The sequence below is a fragment of the Balearica regulorum genome, chromosome 3 (assembly GCF_011004875.1).
Source record: "Balearica regulorum gibbericeps isolate bBalReg1 chromosome 3, bBalReg1.pri, whole genome shotgun sequence".
Taxonomy (NCBI): Eukaryota; Metazoa; Chordata; class Aves; order Gruiformes; family Gruidae; genus Balearica; species Balearica regulorum.
Window position 1 is genome coordinate 93,464,748 of NC_046186.1, and position 18,716 is coordinate 93,483,463.

Sequence of the window (18,716 nt, forward strand, 5' to 3'; positions counted from 1 at the left end):
CCATTTGAAATTGAACTTTATTAGCTGAGCTATCAGCATGCTTATTTCCTAGTACACTTGACAGATTTCATAATCGCCATGTAGTGTTCAAAGATTTTTGGTCAGTTATCAGCCTGTGAGAATTAACATGGCAGAGGTTGTTCTGAGCAGGCTGTTGCAGTTTCTGGCATCTTCAGCAGTGATGCAGTACAGGCAAAAGTAGACTTACCATTTCCAGAATTCAGAAACCTTTCTGTGGTCAGTTAATCTGGGAAAAGATCAATCTTGGAGCTTTCTGTGTGACAAAAAGCAAAATCACAAAGAGTTCAGTCTGTATCTTAAATAAGTGCATCCTATAAATGGGCATGTTTTTTTCTCAGATATCTGATATTCTTTGAATAGCAGCAGCAAGAGAAAGAGGTGTAGGACTGAAACTCAAATGCTCTAAGAGCTGCATGTTGGGAGCCCGGGAGTGGAATACAATGCTGATTCCATTAATGAATGGTAGTCATCTGTAGAGTTTATTAAAGGAGCTGTATGCAGTTTGCTTGCTCAAGCCAGCCAAATTCTCTTGACTGAGTGAAGTAACCAGAATAATATTTGTATTTGTGCCAGTTAGTGCAGGTGAATTCGGTATTGAGTTTGTAAATTAATCTATAGAGAGCCTCAGTAATTCTTGCAAACTACAATTATTGCAGAGATGCTGCAGACTAACTCTTTTGCTGTTGTGAATGACTTCTACAGACTTGAGGTGGATTAGGGAATGTTCTTGGGGCAGTTTCCTCTTTAGATCTTGACTAGGGCTTTGGAAAACTGGATGCATTCCCATCAGCTGAGAGTGTGTCCCAGACACACTCAGAGCCACCCATTTCTTAGGACAAGACTTTGAATTTGGTAGATGTCAGATGGTATCCATGTAGAATTCACGTTGATGTTCAAAGCTTACATGTATGTATTGCACTGCTAAACCTTGGTGTCTCAGATTAAAATGTGTATTGCTAGCATGGAAAATAACGTGACTGATGGTGTTGCAACACGAAGGCACCAGGGGCCTGCATCACAAGTGGGAATGGGCATAGGATGTTGAACAAGTCACCTTGTACATGCTGCCTATTAATTTGTATGGTATTTGCATAGCAGGATGCTGATGCTGATCAATAATACTAGCCTCTCTCTAGCTAGGCTCTTTTGAAATATACTATTAATAACAGATTCTCAATTCAAATGTCAAGTAATGCGATTAAATATGGAGATATTTCTGATGTATCCAGAAGATGGAAATACCCACAAATCATTATTGTTATCACTCGATATATCGTTTCCCTCCATTGATAGACAGCCTTTGTGCTCTCGGTGTTCATGCCTTATCCCGTGAATTTTATATTAAGATGTCTTAATTCTCAGCAAAGTCAAGAAAGGAATAATTCAAACTATAATTAGTTCCTATGTATCAAGGGCTCATTTGTGTTTGGAAGGGATTTACAATGAGCCTGTTCTTAATCTCTTATGCCACTATCAAAGCAGCACTGAGTTCTCAGTAACTTTGGTCCCAAAATATTGCGTACTCTTAATATCAGGTACATCCATGGAACATGCTCAATCACTTGCCGCAATAATCTCTACTCAATTCATTATCTTTGCTATTCTAATTATTGGTATTTTTTTCTCGCTGCTCTTAATTATCTCTTGGGTTTTTTTAACTGATTAAGGATAATAGTTGGTCTTTCATGTCTGTAGTACTTAGCTGTTCTGATAGCACAGAAAGAATACAGTACAAGAGAGAAGGTTTTTACTGATAATACCTGCTACAGATACTGCTTGTAGATTTTTCAGACTGCAAGAGATCACTGATTTCCCTGTGGCTTCTGCTGTCAGGAGCTGTGTATTTTCCCTGTGCAGTGCTTACTGCTCCACATTGATAGTCTTATGGTCCCTTACCGTATTGGTTCTTCAGAATGCAATAACAAAGCACATGTTTCCCTTTCTATACAAAGTACATACGGCATCGGACACTCTCCAAGGAGGTGCACAGAGGAATTAGACCATCTTGATCCATCCTTAGGCAGAAATTCCTCATCCTGCTTGTTGAGTCTCAACCTGCTCTCCTTCCTAGTGGGCTTTTTTTGGCATTCTTGGTGCTGAGTATTGGTTTAAGATTATTTTTCAAGACCTAAGCATTTCATAAAAGAAAGAAATTTAATTTGAGAGCCTTTGACATTGTAAAGCAAGTAATGACTGCCAGCTTATTTGGCTTTTCTCTTTTCCCTTTACACCGCGGGTAAACTGACCAACTGTAGCACGTGCACTGTCAGGTAAGCGTAGGACCAAGCTTCTTCTGAAGACCAGATGCATTTGCTGTCTTTGCTGCAGCCACTCAAGTCCACACCATTACCCCAGCCCAAACTTGGGACTTCTCTGCAGGGGAGGCCTGAGCACGCTTGCTACACGTGGTGTGTCCACGCTCCCCTTTGCCATCAGGGGTACGTGGGGCTGAGTGTCCTCCAGCCCCGATGCCAGTAGACAGCCTGAGCTTGGTGCTGCCTGAATACAGCGTAGCTGACCCACAGGCAGAGGTGTGGATGCAAAAGTGAAGGTCAGAGCACGCTCTGCCTCTCTAGTGTGAATGTAGAGGCTAGTAGAGCTTCCAGACATTTCTGTCCCTTGGCCCCTCTGTGAAACTTTCCATGGAAGAGCTGGCATATGCCAAGTATGGGGGTGATAGTCTGTTGTTCATTTTTCATGCCTGCTGGGAGCTAGGTGGGGGCCCAGGCAAAATGAGTTACATGTATTAGTTACTTGCAGGTTAAGATTCCTCCTCCCACCACTGACAGCCATCTGTACTGGGTAGGAGCTACAACCCTGCCACCAGTTAATCATGTTGCTCATCATTATGTGGGGGGTTTGTCCTTCTCTCTGCTTTTCCCTATCTCTTAATGTCAGTGTCAACCTTGTCTCCTCTCTTCCCAGGTGTGCCAATGCTGTTTGTTATCCTCTGGGGAACTGTCAAGTACCTTTATGAAGATGAGGGGTTGGTTTAGTTCTGATTTTTCTAGCTATCTCATTTGTGCTGTATGTGTGCACCAGCAGGTTGTTGTTTGCTTTCTGTTTGGTGTGGTTTGCTTTGGCAATGTGCTGAAACCTCACATAATTGCTTCTGTTTTGTCTGAAGGTCTTGCATAACATTTCAGAAAGGAGCATATGTTTCTTTCTGATCAGAATTTTCTGCATGTCTGAATGAATCTGTCCTTTTGCAGGTCAAGGAAAGGTATGTTTTGTTTTTCTGTATTTACAGTATCAACATTAGAAGTCATCATACCCAACCAAGACTACTTCTGATACCGTGCCTTTGGCAGTAGCCTTTACAGTTATGCTTCAGAGGAAGGCAAAAACCTTCTGCCTGTGATTTGTAGTGGTTAGTTTATACCTAGTAGCAGAGATGTGATTGCCTGTTCTTGTTTAAGCTTCCATTATTTAGAACTTCTTAAAATAAAGGCACATTCTCTGTCTGCTTACGTTAGTCTTGCTAAGTCAACTATACCACGCACAAGACTGCTGCAAAACACAAAGTACTTTTCATCCACTCTTACCATAATGGCTGTTCTGAAAAATAGCCTTTATATATGCTTTGTGTACCAAATAGCCTTGTAGTTTGTTGTCTTTGGGGTTTGTGTTTGTTTGTGGGCTTGTTTGTTTTGTTTTAACAAAAGGGAGGAAAGTGGCTTCCTCTTCTTAGTGACAGTGACTGCCTGGAAATATTTGGGTAGCTTTCTTTGTGATGAAATAAATAATTTTATGCTATTTCCTTTTTATTCTAAATATACTATTTATTGGGTCTTTCTCTTAGTTTCCAAACAGCCCAGCCAGCACTTTTGTAGAGGGTCCTTCCCACCCCCAACACAATCCTTGCTGGAGAGATGCTGCAATGTGAAAAGTCAGTGTAGTCAGAGCCACCCCCAGACTTTTTTCTGGTGTTTGTGAGTATTAAGAACCGGCTTTTCTTAGTGTCTTTCATAGTACTGAACCAGGTCAGACGAAGCTGCCTTTTCTGGCTTAAGCAATGCTAGGATTTTCTGACTTTCCTTTTCAAGGTTGACTTGATAATATTCTGTAGCAAGATTGTGGCAATACTGATGTATTGCAAGTTTTGTTGAAGTTATCAAAATAGGTACAGAGAACATGCAGCCTCTGAACAGGCGACGTTCCGTGGTCATATCTTCCCATTGATGTAGAAAATGTATTCAAAGTGCTCATGCTGAGCCTCCTACATTATGCGGTGCTCAGAGCTGATTTATGTTTTCTATTAAGGAAAACTGTCACTCACAGCCTTCAGCGGACCTTAAAAGGGGCAATTTTGCACCTTATTGAATTTTCTAAATCTTGTATAAATATTTGTAAAATACAGCAATAAATAACCACATGCAGCAGCTTCTCTGAAAGGCAAGATTTCTGTGCCTTGGGCGGGCATTTGCTGGAGCAGCCAGGGATATCTTTCATGCTGTTTGCCAGAGCGCTGTCACCATGGATGTGCAGCAGGCTGTAAATTTCATTTGTGACTTAACTACTTCCCTGGCTGTGAGGAATAACTGGAAGTAAATGTGGTCAGGGCTGGGAATTTGAGGCAGCCCTGTGAACTCAGCCATTTGAATGAAGGACTGAAGCCTGCAAGACTTACTTGCAGACTGGCTGCTCCTTTCCTTACATGTGCAAGTGTAAACTCCTTTAGAAAGCAGTCGCTATTCTAAAAAGCGAGCTATTGAAAAAGGCTTTGGATTACAAATAACATTAAAGACAAGCTGTGCTGCTTAGTTATTAGAGTGTGCCTAAAGAGCTGATACTTACACATCTTTGTTTCTATCTGCAATTAATCATGGGAGCAAGACAGCCAGCCTACAATCTTTTTTAAAAATTGAGCCATTCAGCTGTACCTCTTCAAGGTAAAAATTCAGTGTTTTCATTTTTAGAAAAAGAATACCACATTGGTAAGCAAAGGCAGAAACTTCCCAGTAGCATTTGTTTCACTGGACTGATTCTCCATTCACAGCTCTGAGGTTATTAGTTGCAAAGTATCTTCTGAGTGGTACTGAGCAAACCGCAGGGATAGATCCCTAACACAATAGTTGTTCGTGTACTTATCAGTGTGGCAATCCTGGAACATTTTCTGGACACTTTAATAGCTGTGAGACTTTAATTGGGCTGTAATGGTGTTTTTATGGCACATACTCGCATAAATTTAAAAGCCGCTAAAACTGCTCTGTGCCACAGAAAGCAAATTAATACACACAGAAATATAGCACAGCTAATATAAAGAATAATTTCTCAGCCTCCGTCATTATCAGGAAATTTTAAAATTGCCTCTGCTTCCACTGCAGCTAGTCAGAAAATTGGAACTCCACTTCCAGCTATGCCTATTATCCCGCCAGTCTTGAGGGGTTCAAATAAAATTAATTTTAAAGGCTCCATGAAGCTGGCTCCCAGTCACGTGGACCAGTTAAGAAGTTCTTCTGTTACTCAGATTCCAGCTCAGGTACACTGACTGTACCCAACAGGTACGCCTTTTTTCTCCAGTATCTAAAATGCAATTGAATTGTAGGTTGTGGAGCTAGCTGCTGGTTGCAATGATATGCTTGTTGTAAGCATTAAACTGAAATTGAAAGGAGAAATGAAATCCTGAGCCCTTTTCGGGCTTGCAATACCTGCAAGAGAATAAGGAATTGCCATGTCCAAGCTGCTTCACTTTCCTCTCTGCTATGGGAGCACACGTGGGTGTGGCAGCGTAGCACGGATCCTGGATCCCTACCACGTGCTGCACAGTTTGCTAGTTTCTCTCAAGTTGATTGTCCCGTTACAATGTTGGGGAGGGTTTACTCCTCCACCAACATCACCCTGTGGCTGAAGTTCATAGGCCTGTTAAGAAACCTTGAGGAAAATTGAGCATGTATATGTTTTGGCAGATGACATCTGGAGATGGAGAAACTTGTTTTGTGAAGGAACCTGTTTTCTGTAGTGCTGGTTCATAGCATGTTTCACAGCCTGTGTAGCTCAGAAACCTGCTGGCTTTACTGATGACTGTTGCTTTGGAGTAATGCTGAGCAATATGGCAGGAGGCTAATAAAGTTATTTCATAGAAATATGAAGAATGCTGTCACTGCAGCAACAAATGAAATGGCACGTGAACACTGTCCCAACACTCGGGCCGTTGTGCACACACGTGGCCCACCATACAGTCGGGGTGGCTGGCTGTGTGGCCAGGGTGGGACATAAGAGAACTAGATGTACAAACTCTCCAGTGTAAAGTTCACTTCAACCCAGTGATCCCAAGCTGTGGCTTTGGGGCAGCGCTTTTCTTGTGATCTCCAATATTGCTGAAGGACACAGGAATTTAAAAAGCTAAAATGAGACTTACGGGGAGAATGAAGTATTATATTGCCTGCAGTACATTACTTACTTGGCAGAGGGCTCAGCTGGCCAACAAAAGTTGGGAACTATTGTTTCTGTCTTTGATTTTACTTGCTTGTAACTTTTAAAACTCCCTTTGGGCCTGAAACCTGCACATACACACTGAAGGAACTGGAGTTTGCTGCCTTAATTGCTTTCTCCTGGTTGAAATTAGTAGGTCCTTTTGAAAATAAAATAAAATAAATGACTGATCTAAATATTGATACGAGAAAAGTGATGGTAGCTGATGGGATAAAGAACTAAGAGACAGTTAAAAAATAAGATGACCTGACATTGGAGACTGAAGAGTAATAAAAAATAATGCAGAAAGAGGAGGATAGGAACCACGCAGGAAAGGTCTGACTCAGATTGCCCCCTTTCTTTCAGCTACATGACAAATTTGACCTTGGTTTTAATGGATTAAATCTTTACAATTAACTGATGATAATTCATAGCAAATAGTGGAGGAGAGCTAGCCATTAGTGGGCAAGAAAGGCCTGTGAGTAATGTCCAGTTGGATTATGATAGCTGCAATAGTACAAAGCATTCAGTGTTTCTAAGAAGCAACTGCATCCGTTTCCATGTCAGCATGATGTGCTTTCCTGGTATCTAGTCCTCAGTATTGTTTTCTATCTGCATTGCTGTGACAGAATGAAAAGCAAGAGATTTTAGTAATGTACTGAAACTTTTTCTTCTTGTCACCTTTTTTTGCTATCTACCTAGTTGCTGGACCAGAAACTATAACATGAATTACTGGCTGATCATCAGACTGCCCATTCTCATCGCCATTGGGGTGAGTATGAGACACATGCAGCGAGCTGGCAGATTTCCATGAGAACAGGATATGATCTAGCACAAAGAGCAGATGTGTACATGGCTGTTGAGCGTGTCCGAAGGCTAATAACCTTTGAGGGTATTGACATTTTCATTCAGAAATGTGATTTTATGAAACAAAATCGGTTTCTGTCACTGGAATTCCTGACTAGCATTTTGTTTGTTTAATTTGGCCACATGCTGTCATGTTGTAGTGGCAGCATGCCGCAGCAATCCAGTTGACTCCTCTGAGTGCAGAAAGCTGTGGCAGATAGCACAGGGAGGCAGAATATAATATTCCAGGGCTACAGAATAGCAACAAATTGTGTGGCATTGCAAAGAAATGCCACGTTCTGCAGCCACAATACTGTGTCAGTCTCAGACCTCCAGACAAGGCAGATGGGACAGCCCACACCTTTACCGTGTCTCGCGCCCCAGAGGTGTAAGTAAGGTCCCCTGCTTTCTTCAGTGAACCGCCTGCATTTTCAAGGCGATTTGTACATTCACAGAGGATGTATTAAGAGCACAACTCTTCAGCAAGGAGTTGAGTTCCATGGCAAACTTTGCAGCTGCAGAGTAGTAGGATGCACAGGGACCTACACATGGATACACAAACCGGCTTGTTTGAACACTTATATGTTTCTTGATCGTGATATAAATCCTTCCTTCATTTCTCTAGGTAAATTTCCTGATCTTTATCAGAGTTATATGCATCATCATCTCCAAACTGCAGGCTAATTTGATGTGCAAAACTGACATAAAATGCAGGTATGTTATATGGTGGTCTGACACTTTTTGTGCCCATCAAAATGGAAGAAGACAAGGAGGTACATGAAAGAAGTGGGTTGACAAAGATGGTTAAAGATCACAGGCCTTAAGTAATGTACAGGTGTGGTGTCACACATTGGTATAACTGCTTGAACAGACAGTCCCCAGAAAAGCCTCCTGGTGAAGCCAGGTGTCACACCTGTGTTATAAATAAACAGAAGGCTTGATCTCTGAGTTTTGTCACTTTGCAGTCTTCCATAATACTGGATGAATATTAATTAAGCACATATCTTTTTAAATACTTGCAGCATATGCAAGTACTGGATGTGAAGGTCCTTGAATGTGTCCAGAGAGCAATAAAGCTGGTGAAAGGGCTGGCAGGCATGTCCTGTGAGGAGCGACTAAGGACTTTGGGCTTGTCTAGCTTAGAAAAAAGGAGGCTGAGGGGTGACCTCGTTGCTCTCTACAGCTTCCTGAGGGGGAGAAGTGGGGAGGGAGGTGCTGAGCCATTCTCCCAGATATCCAGTGATAGGATGCGTGGATTGGTTCAACGCTGCACCAGAGGAGGTTTAGGCTGGACATGAGGAATCGTTTCTTTACTGAGAGGGTGGTCAAACACTGGAACAGGCTTCCTAGAGAGATGGTCGATGCCCCAGGCCTGGCAGTGTTTGAGAGGCATTTGGACAATGCCCTTAATAATGTGCTTTAAGTTTTGGTCAGCCCTGCATTGGTCAGGCGGTTGGACTAGATGATCATTGGAGGTCACTTCCAACTGAAATAGTCTATTCTATCCTATTCTAATTTGGAAAAAAATATATGAGTGATAGAAATAAAAGCTTTAACTTCAATGAAGATCAAGACAGGTCATTTTGAGTGTTGTTCCTTGTTCTTCTTGCCAATCGTTACTGGGACAAACTTTCAATCTTGAATGCATAGGATATTTCAAGAGAGATATTCAACTTTTATTTTGCAGGCTTCACCCTATCCGTGTCTGTATTCTTCCTGTTATTTAATCACTTTGCTAAGATTCATGGCTGCATCCTTCATTTCTGCATCTTGGAGAATACTTTTGTATTGCAGTCAGAAAAATAATGTAGAAACAACAAGTTAGCTATTGAATTAATCAGTGTGGACCTACATGCTGTGGTAGCTGGACTGCTACTGGCAGTTGACTTAGTTTGGGTATTTCAATTCTGCAGCCTTCTAAGCTAGACACAGCATATATTTTGGTGCACTGTCATCAGAGTATAGAGTTGCCTTGCATGTTACCTACCTTCTTTACCTCGCATGAAATTTTGGAAATCCTAATGTGTGTTTAGAGCTCAAAGCAGAGAAAATTACTCATTTTAATAAGTTGTAGGCTTGGCTTTCATGCTCACCTTTTTTTTTTTTTTTTTTTTTTTTTTTTTTTTTTTTAATATGTGACCTTTATTTGCCAGGGTAAAATTTGCAGTGGTGGAAGGAGGGGGGGATTTTCCAGTTCTGATGGCCTGAAGCTTTTTAAAAGCCTGACTGTAAATTTACCCTGTCAAGGGAGAAAGCCCTTGCCCTCATGACTCCTGCAAGCAGCAGGAAGGTTTGATCCAGGTGAGCCATTTCTCAAAGGCGCATTCACTTCTTCATGTTGCATGTTCAAAAATCTGCTGTGTAAACAGAAAGGCTTTATCAGAAAGGCTTACCCAGCAACAGAGCCTTCTTCACTGATGAAGACTCTAGTCTTAGTGGTCTGTCCAGAGGTTGGTGGTTATAGCCAGAAGTTTTGAGGAAGTCTTTTACTCAAAAGAGTTCAGTTCATAGGTATGCTTTTGATGATAACAAGAGCAATAGTCAGAGATTCCTATATCGGATTCCCCCGTTCCTTCTTTTCTGCTCAAAGACCCTGGAAAAGATTTTGGGTGGAGACAGGATAGAACTGCTGTGTTGGAATGTGTTATTTTAAACAAGGACCAGCCTAGGTGCCCTTAAAAAGTCACAAACTTAGATACATTTGTGTATAGAAAGGAGAAAAGTGTTTTACTCTCAGGCCAATCTTTCCTTCACCTCTCTCCTGTTGCCCATTCTTTTGACAAAGAGAGAGCAAACTCACTGTTCAGTATGGCAGCAAATCCCTTTTCTCTACAGAAGGAGTGGAGTTGTGGAGAAACTTCACCCATTGCTCAGGGAAAGAATTTTCTTTAGGGAGATCTTAATTACCCAGGAAGTCTTTACATAGGACTTTGCATAGCTTCCTGTTTAAGGCAGAGCTCTCCAAGTATCCCATCTAGAACAATTAGAATTCATTAAATAAGCTAGAGGATTGCTGTACACCTACACAACTGTTTTTTTTTTTGTTTGTTTGTTTTTTACCCAGATGGTGTCTCCACAGCCAATTCAGTATCAGCCTCCCACTTCTAGCTCTATCTCGGGAGGTGGTGGTGGAGCAGAGCCTCCATCACAAGGCTTGCTGATAAGCAGCTCATTTAAACAAGCCTCCTGTCCCCTAAGGCAATGGTTTGCCTAGGCCCACTAGAGATCTGCATTTCTGCTTACCTGTATATGTAAACTGTTTAACTTCAATAGTTGCTTTGATTCGGCATCCCAGCGGATGGGCTGACAGAAGCCTTGCACTTGGTATGTAATAACCCCATGCAGCAGTACAGGATGGGCATTGACTGGGGAGGAAGCAACTTTAGAGAAGACCTGGGGATGCTGGAGGACAACAGGTTGAACACAGTTCAGCAGTGTGCCCTTGTGACAGTGCAGGCTGACTGCGTACTGGGCTGCACTAGCAAGAGCATAGGCAGACGGGCAAGGGAGGTGACTGATCCCCTCCATTCAGCGTGCGTGAGACTGATTCTAGTGTCCAGGTTGAGGCTCCCCAATACAAGAAAAACATTGTGTCCTGCGCCTCCAACCCCACGGGACTTGCATCAGTTTTGCACCAAGCTAGTTTGGGGGCTGGACCAGGTGACACAGGAGGTGCTGAAGACTGGGCTTATTCAGTCTGGAGAACAGAAGACTAAGCAAGGATTTAAGTGCAGTCTTCAGCTACCTAATGGTGGTTATACAGAAGATGGAGCTGGAGTCTTTTCAGAGGTGCACAGTGAAAGGGCAAGGGGCAGAGGTCACACGTTATAGCAAGAGAAACTCCAATTGCATGTCAGAGGTGAAAAAAAATTCACAGTGAGAGTGGTCTGATGTTGGAAGAGAGGCCCAGAGGGGCTGTGAAGGACCTTGGAGATATTTAAAACTTGGCTGGACACAGCCCTGAGTAACCTGCCGTGAGCTGGAGTTAGACCAGAGACTTCCAGAGGTCCCTTCCAACCTGAATGATTACATGATTCAGAATAGCAGCCAACAGCCTAAGTCTGTCTAAGTACTGACATCTCTGCTAGTCAAGTGATTTTGTACCTACTGAATGGTCTCAAGACAGGCTGTTGTGAGACATTGACAGGTTCTGTGGCCCAGAACTGTCTATCAAAAGACAGTTAAGGATCATTCTTGTGAATGTTTTCCTGTGGTTATATCCCTGAGGTTGTATTCTCTGAGGTGAAAAATGTTTTATTTCAGGTTGGCTTGTCTTTTTTCCTTTGCTAGCTGTGTCTTTGAACTTGCTGTTTAAATCATGGAGTCATCGCTCACCTTTAGATAGTGTCCTGCAGTTACGGTTAGTTACAATGTTTTGAAGATTTAATGCACACAGAGGTGGGAGGGAATAGCAAACACTCCTCCCTTTGCCAAGCTATTTTTAAAAGATTCCAATTATTGATAAATTACTTCTTTCAGGGCGTCAACAAGGTAGGTTTTGGTTATCTTTCCCACTTACAGATGGGGAAAAGGATACAGAAGATGACACATCAGGTACAAGAAAGCACATGGCCTCCTCCTGAGTTTGGAAGCAGATTTTCCAGGTGAAGTATAGCCAGTAGGAAGTGTTCTGCAGCGGAGTGGCAGGGGCAGTTAAAACACGTTGAAACCTACTAAGGTTGTTCTGAGGATTATTTTTTTTCTGCAGCCTCTGGAGGAGAACCCTGTGACGCAAAGTGGTGCAGTGACTTACCAAAGTTGACAGTGTGTCAGAAGCAGAATGCAGAAACAGTGGCTCCCAGTGATCATCGGGATCAACAGTGATCTACTCAGTGGCATTTTTTTTTTCTTTCTTTGTGATCCTAGGCTGGCCAAGTCTACACTGACTCTGATCCCACTGCTGGGAACCCATGAGGTCATCTTTGCCTTTATTACTGATGAGCATGCCAGAGGGATGCTGCGCTTTGTGAAGCTTTTTACTGAACTCTCCTTTGCTTCTTTCCAGGTAGCACTCACACTGTGCCCATGTGGATAAGATATTTTTTTGACTGCTTTGTGGGGACCTGCTTTCTCTCTCATTCATTGCACATTCCCTGTTCTTTATATTTTTCAATTTAGCACTGAATATTACAGGATTATGACAGTGGAAGGGAAAGTATGATGACTAATTTTTAATAGCCAACTTAGATGTTAGTGCCATATATTCTTATTTTCAATGTCTTAAATTTACCACAATAATTTGGTACTCCTATCCACATATTAATATCTACTTTAATATCTATCAAGGCAAAATGAAATTGTCTGTAATTTCCTGTAATCATATAATAGCATTGCTGAAAGCAAATTTTGTGCTTTCTCCAGTGGTTTTTGATACTCCTTGGAAAATCTGTCCTGTGAGAGGTAGCAGTCTACAGCTGTAACTGCATGTGAGGAGGATCTAGGTTTACTGTGATTTTTATTTAGCTCCTTAGGTAAGGCCATTTCAAAAGAGTCTGCTTGTCTAAGGGAATCATTATTCTTCTAGTTTCCCTGCTCACCTATTCATTCCCTGTTTATCAAGTACAGAGCTGTATTTAAGATCACTGTGAATTGTTTGTTTATGAAGTGTTTATAACTTGAATCCAGGTAAGGAAAAAGAAGGGAAAAGGAATCTTTAGAAAAAAATATCAAGTTGAAGAAAACAGTAACTCCTTTTTCCTAAGATCATGTGCTTTGAGACATAGTTTGGTCAAACCTCTCTGCCATCAGAGCTGACAGGGACCACAGATTGTCTCCATTGTTCAGTCTGGTATGGGACAAAGCAGTGTGGAGCCTCTAGCCCTCTGCAAGTTTGTTTGGCAAAGCGAGGGAACTGCTCTGCTCACTGCTCTTCTGGTTTTTGTTGATTTCAGGGGCTGATGGTTGCAATTCTCTACTGTTTCATCAATAATGAGGTAAGAGAGACACTAGTTGTTCCAATTTGCCTTATCAGCATCCAGTATAGGAAAAAGAAATTGAAAATGGTCTCGAACTGCTGAATTGTTCTTGTTCAAGACTTTTACTTTTTTTACAGACCCTCCTCTGTACAGCTACACAGGATAACTCCTCAGATAAATGTTGTTGGAAGGAATTCAGGCAGTATAATTTAGGGCCAGGATTTGTAAACATGAAATCTTGCAAGTTGTCTTGCTCACAATTGTATAGCTTGCATTGCTGGAGCTTTTATTAAGAATTAAAGCCACTGCTCTTAATCTGTCTCATAGTGCTTCTTACTTGCTTGTTCTGGTGAATGTGGGAGTAGCGCTCCTTATGTTTTGAGACTTCAGCTCAGCTGGCTGGTGAGGTTGGAGAGCCCTCTTGGCAAATACCTGTACAGTTTAGTTGTGTTCGGTTTCCATGTGGCCCAGCTACTTGAGGACATCATCACGCTCTCATTAAACTGAACTTTGTGGAATGGCAAGCTTTCCCACAGGCCCAAAAGAAATGTAGCCAGGGCTTTGAGTTAATTGATTGCAAGTACCATCTTCTATGGCTTCTGCTGAATCCCAGCCCTATTGAGGGAAAGAATATTGTTCTGTTTCGGTATTGCAGGAATCTCTCATGTTACCTTCTAAGTGATTCTTATTATTCATTCATTCAGCAGCCAGGTTTGCAAAGGAAGCAAATACTACTAATTTGGCAGCACATTATGTTTAATGCACATCAATGTGTTTTACACACATGGTAACTCTCCTTTTAAACATGACACGGTAATTAAAGATCACCTGTTGAGAGACAGGCCTCATCAAGTAATTGGAATCAATGGGAAAACATTTTACTTATGTCATTATGGCCAGGCTGGAGTCAACAGAAAAGCAGCAGGCATCCTGAATTCAGCCCTGCAGGAGACTGTTCACTTTTGTAGTTTGTGAGTAAGATTTTGTTTAAGTGAATGTGTTAATTGTACTGCTTACGAAAGTCAGAGGTGGGTATCAGCAGGCTTTGCCCAAGCATGAATTAGAGAGTATTTGTTTCAAATCCCTTGTACAAATTTACAGGTGTACTTTAATCCTGAAATGCAGCACCGTCTGCTGGTGCATCGCATATTTCTTTTGATTCATTTTGGCCTTTGCTTATACATTTCCTGTGCAGCTGCAGCCTGGCCTCTCATGAATAATGCCCAATAATTTCCTCCAAGGGCAAAGTTACCTCATAGCCCAAACTTTATCACAAATCCTGAAACATGTAGGCTTGTTTCATTTGAGGGAACTTACTCTGAAGTAGCCTACCTACATTTCTAAGAGGTCCTCCAAATCTCTTGTTGCTACAGTTCTCTTGCCTTTGTAATATAATTTGTAAAATCTAACCGCAATATGCTCAGCTTCACAGAAAGCTGACAGACAATCTAGGATGAATTATTTTGCTTGTTCCAACTCTTGTTAAAAGAAGGGAGAACGATTTTGTCAAGTCCAGTCATGGGTATCCATAAAATAAATCCATGTAAAGAGTTTGATTAGGTCAAGTCTTTTCTATTTCTTTACTAAACTATATGACATTTTTTTCCTAAACTAAATGAGGAACTGTTTTTCTTCTGACAGACCATATGTGCCTGAAGACTATCCTTGTTTGCAATATGGTCTATTTTTTAATTTTTGTCTGTGACTGCTTTTCTTTTTCCTTAAGCATACAGAATGAAAGTTTGTTGCAAGTCCTGGTGCCAGATCAAGAGTAGAAATGAAGCTAAAAGTGATATTAGTGTCCTTTTCTAGTATCTACTTATGGAAAAACATTAAAATGTGTTGATATTGCAGTCATATTTCACCTGAAAGATTCTAGATTTTCTCTGATATTGCTCTGAAACCAACAGCAGGGTCTCATCAGATTGCCTGTTATCACCAATGTTCTTTGCAAAATGAGCTGGGTTTAATGTGACCAGTTTTTCTACAGTTAGTGTTGCTTTCTGTAAAAAATACTGTAAACCACAGAGATGCTACCTTCTTCCACCAGGTTTAAGCTGGTTCAGGTTTCATTCTTTGTAGTCCTTCTCCTTTTTGTCTCCTCCTATCACAATGGAAGTACACTTCACTCTCTTCTACCTTAACGAATCTGTCCTGACTCCAAGACTCCTGAATTTTTTTTTAATTACTGCCCAATCTTCCTTTTTTTTGTTGTTTCATTTCATTCTCTACACAGACTATCCATTGAACTCCTCCACCAGCTCCATTCCATCCCATTTCAGACCTACTTTCCTTTCATTAGGATTTGTTGAGATGTCTTTTGCTAAAATTTAACATTTTATAATCAGATTCCAGATTCATTGCCACACTCTCAACATCCTTGCCCATTAGCTGCATTAAGCTCCATCAGCTGCTTTCTGTGAGACTTTTTCTCCACCTTTAATCTCCGTGACCATCTTTTCCAAGTTCTCATATGTCTTTCCTCTCTCTTTCAAAATAGTCCACATAAAATTTTTCTGTGCTCAAGAACTGCCTCTTTACAAAATAAATCTTAACCTGTTCCCTTGGTCATACATTCACAGCCATCTAGGCAAAAACCCAAATTCAACACGGACAGCAGAGCTGCTCTTGACCCTTTTCCTAACCTCTGGAGAGGAAACTAATATTCTGTCATTCAGATCCATTCCTTAAGGCATTGTCTCTGCTATTGTCTTTTGTTCAGGTCTTCCCATTCACTTAATCTCAACCTTGCAGGCTATTTGTATCAGCTCTTGGATACAGCCTGTCATGTCCAGCCAGATTGAAGGCTCATTTTCTCCCTTTGATTCTGAGATACTCATTTCTATTGCTCATTGACTTATTCTGTCAGTAAGTACGTTCATGCTTTCTTTCAAGATTTGCCTGTAAATTATCTACAACTGTTTTTTTTTGTCCCAGTGCTGCCTATTAAACCAGCTGTTTTCCATGCCCACAAAAGGTACCAAGTACTAGGGTGGTAATACAGTCAATTCTTCTCCTGCAGACAGTATGGTCCCTGCATTTCACTGTTTCCTCTTCTGTCTTTATCAGGCTGTTCTCCCTCATTCTTCTATGCCAAGCTTTCCCAGACACTTTTTCTGGTGTCTTTGTACAGCTTTTGACACAAAACCCCACAGTTATCACAGTTAAATATGAGCTTCTATCTCAGCATCTTTTCTTCTGTCCCACTTGGTGGTGATACCAGAGGGACAGATTCCATCATCAGAAACGCAGAGAAGCAGCTGGTTCCCACCAGGACAGTATCCAGTAGAAGGGCTGTAGCCCAGATCTGACGAACACTGCTAGAGGGAACCACCAAGGGAAGACAATTGGTTATGTAAGACTTTGCCCCTTTTTTAGGACTGCTTCCCAGGTTCAGTATTTCACAATGAACAAGCAGAGAAGACAGATATACAGCAGCTGGTTCCCTAGGAAGTTTCTGTCAGAGTATGAAGGTTTCAGCAGCCTGGGTATGATGACAAGCCTGCGCTGGAACTGCCATCAACCTATTTGGTCTCTTGGCGATCAGTACCAGACCCTAAAAAGAAACAAAAAAAACTCTCCAGAGAAGGCTCACTTGAGTGACCCACCTATAGTCAACTTCCAGGCTGAAGTACACACCATAATGAATTGATTACTCTAGTTGCACTCTTGCCCTTTTCTAGAGTAAAAAAAGGTTCAATTTTATGTCCTCTGCCTTATGTGTTAAAAGCTAATGTAGGTTTTTACTCCAGTCAAGTGTCAAGAACTTTGCTGATGGAACAGGAAGATCTAAATTCTGTTCCTGTTTAGCAGTTACAAGACCCTGGATAAACTTCCAAATGAGTACAGACATTATGCACTGTAACCCAGAACCTGTGACTGGATGAGCATATTTTGTAGCTTTAAAAAAAGCTAGGAATGAGAGCCTGTAATTGCTATTTAAAAAGGGGGGGAAAGTACAGTCTTTAAAGTGCTTAATTGTTGTTTTTTCAATTCTCAATAAATCTTTATTTTTGTATGGAATAACAAACCTGTAAATATTCAAAGAACAAAAATAATCCATGACATAATACTGTTTAAATCAAACCAGAATTTAAAACAGAACTCTTAAGAATACCTGTGGTGACAGTATTGAGCTGGAAGCCAGTCATTTCAGGGCTGATAAGCAAAATCAACTTCATTGTTAGTACTGGTAGGGCATAAAGTACATTCAGTATTGCAGCTGAATACAATTTAGAATAAAATAATGAAGATAAGATTTCCTGGTGCATAAAAGAGTTTAATTTCTACATGTAAAAGTGAATGCTGTCATCATTTTAAATATAGACTAGCCTACAATGGGCTAATGAGATAATTGGATAATTTGAAGCAATAATATTGCAGTTTTAAAGCATTGCCAGCTTTTCTTAGTAGTTTGGTATCTTTATTTTTTTCCTTGCTCTTTTCTACAGGAGTCATTTAAAGATCTTATTAGTTCTACTTTCATTCCTTTTGTTTCCTTCTTTGCTTCTGTTAGGTTCAGATGGAGTTTCGGAAAAGCTGGGAGCGCTGGAGATTGGAACATTTGTATGTCCAGAGAGACAGCAGTATGAAACCTCTGAAGTGCCCGGCCAACAGCATCAGTAGTGGAGGCACAGTAGGCAGTAGTGTCTACGCTGCCACTTGTCAGGCCACATTCAGCTAAGATTCCTGCAGGCGAATCAGACTGAGAACAATGGACTATATACTATACCTGAAAACCCTTAAATACCCAAGCAAGTGGCTTAAGTATACCATCTCCAGCAAGAAACTTCAGCATATGCTGCTCATTGCTTGCAGGCTGTTGGACAAAGGTTTCTAGGGAAAGCAATCTGCTAATGTAATCAACACATCAGAGGAAAAATTGATCACATCTAAAGTAAGTTAAAAGAGTTTCTTGCTATTTGCACACAAGGCCTCCAGGTGTCCAAAATTTAAGCATAGCATTGATCCAGTCTGAAACCACAGGGTCAATGGCTTATTACTGTTGAGTGGGTGAGCTGAGCGATCAACTGATTAAATTACAAGGATACAGAATATGATTATTGACAAAAAAATACATTTAGACTTTTATGGGGATAAGGTAATATGCTATCACTGTAGCATATTTTGGGGGAAGGAAAAAAAAAACCTAAAACACACACCAAAAAAAAAAAAAACCAAACCACAAAACTGAGTGGGACACAATTTGTGTTTTAGGAAAGAATCAGTTTTGTACTAAGAGTTTCCCAGAGCTAAAGTTAAAAATATGCTTACCTGTTTTCTGGGTAGGTGAAGAACAGCATCCTGAAGGTCTGTCACTACAGCAGGTGTGTGGTGTACATTTCTGAATTCTCTTCTTAAGCTTCACTTGGGGGCAAAAACAAAACCAAACGCAAACCAAACCAAAAAGAACCCCCCAACAAACCACCAAAAAACCCAAACCACCAGTATCTGGTAGGGACCTCTTCTGCTATTAATAGGTGCATGTTCTCTCTATTGACACGGATGGAAATATCCCCT

At 41.1% G+C, this 18,716-nt stretch overlaps 1 protein-coding gene across 1 annotated transcript in view; it reads left to right on the top strand.

Moving 5' to 3' along the window:
* Positions 1–18,349, top strand: part of GLP1R (glucagon like peptide 1 receptor) — an 86,034-nt gene extending 67,685 nt beyond the window's left edge. The window contains exons 8-13 of the mRNA XM_075749009.1: positions 2,947–3,007; positions 7,138–7,207; positions 7,907–7,995; positions 12,148–12,286; positions 13,173–13,214; positions 17,713–18,349. Of these exons, the coding sequence (XP_075605124.1) occupies positions 2,947–3,007; positions 7,138–7,207; positions 7,907–7,995; positions 12,148–12,286; positions 13,173–13,214; positions 17,713–17,880 (569 nt within the window). The 3' untranslated portion in view covers positions 17,881–18,349. The remainder of the gene's footprint in view (positions 1–2,946; positions 3,008–7,137; positions 7,208–7,906; positions 7,996–12,147; positions 12,287–13,172; positions 13,215–17,712) is intronic.
* The last annotated feature ends 367 nt before the right edge of the window (positions 18,350–18,716 follow it).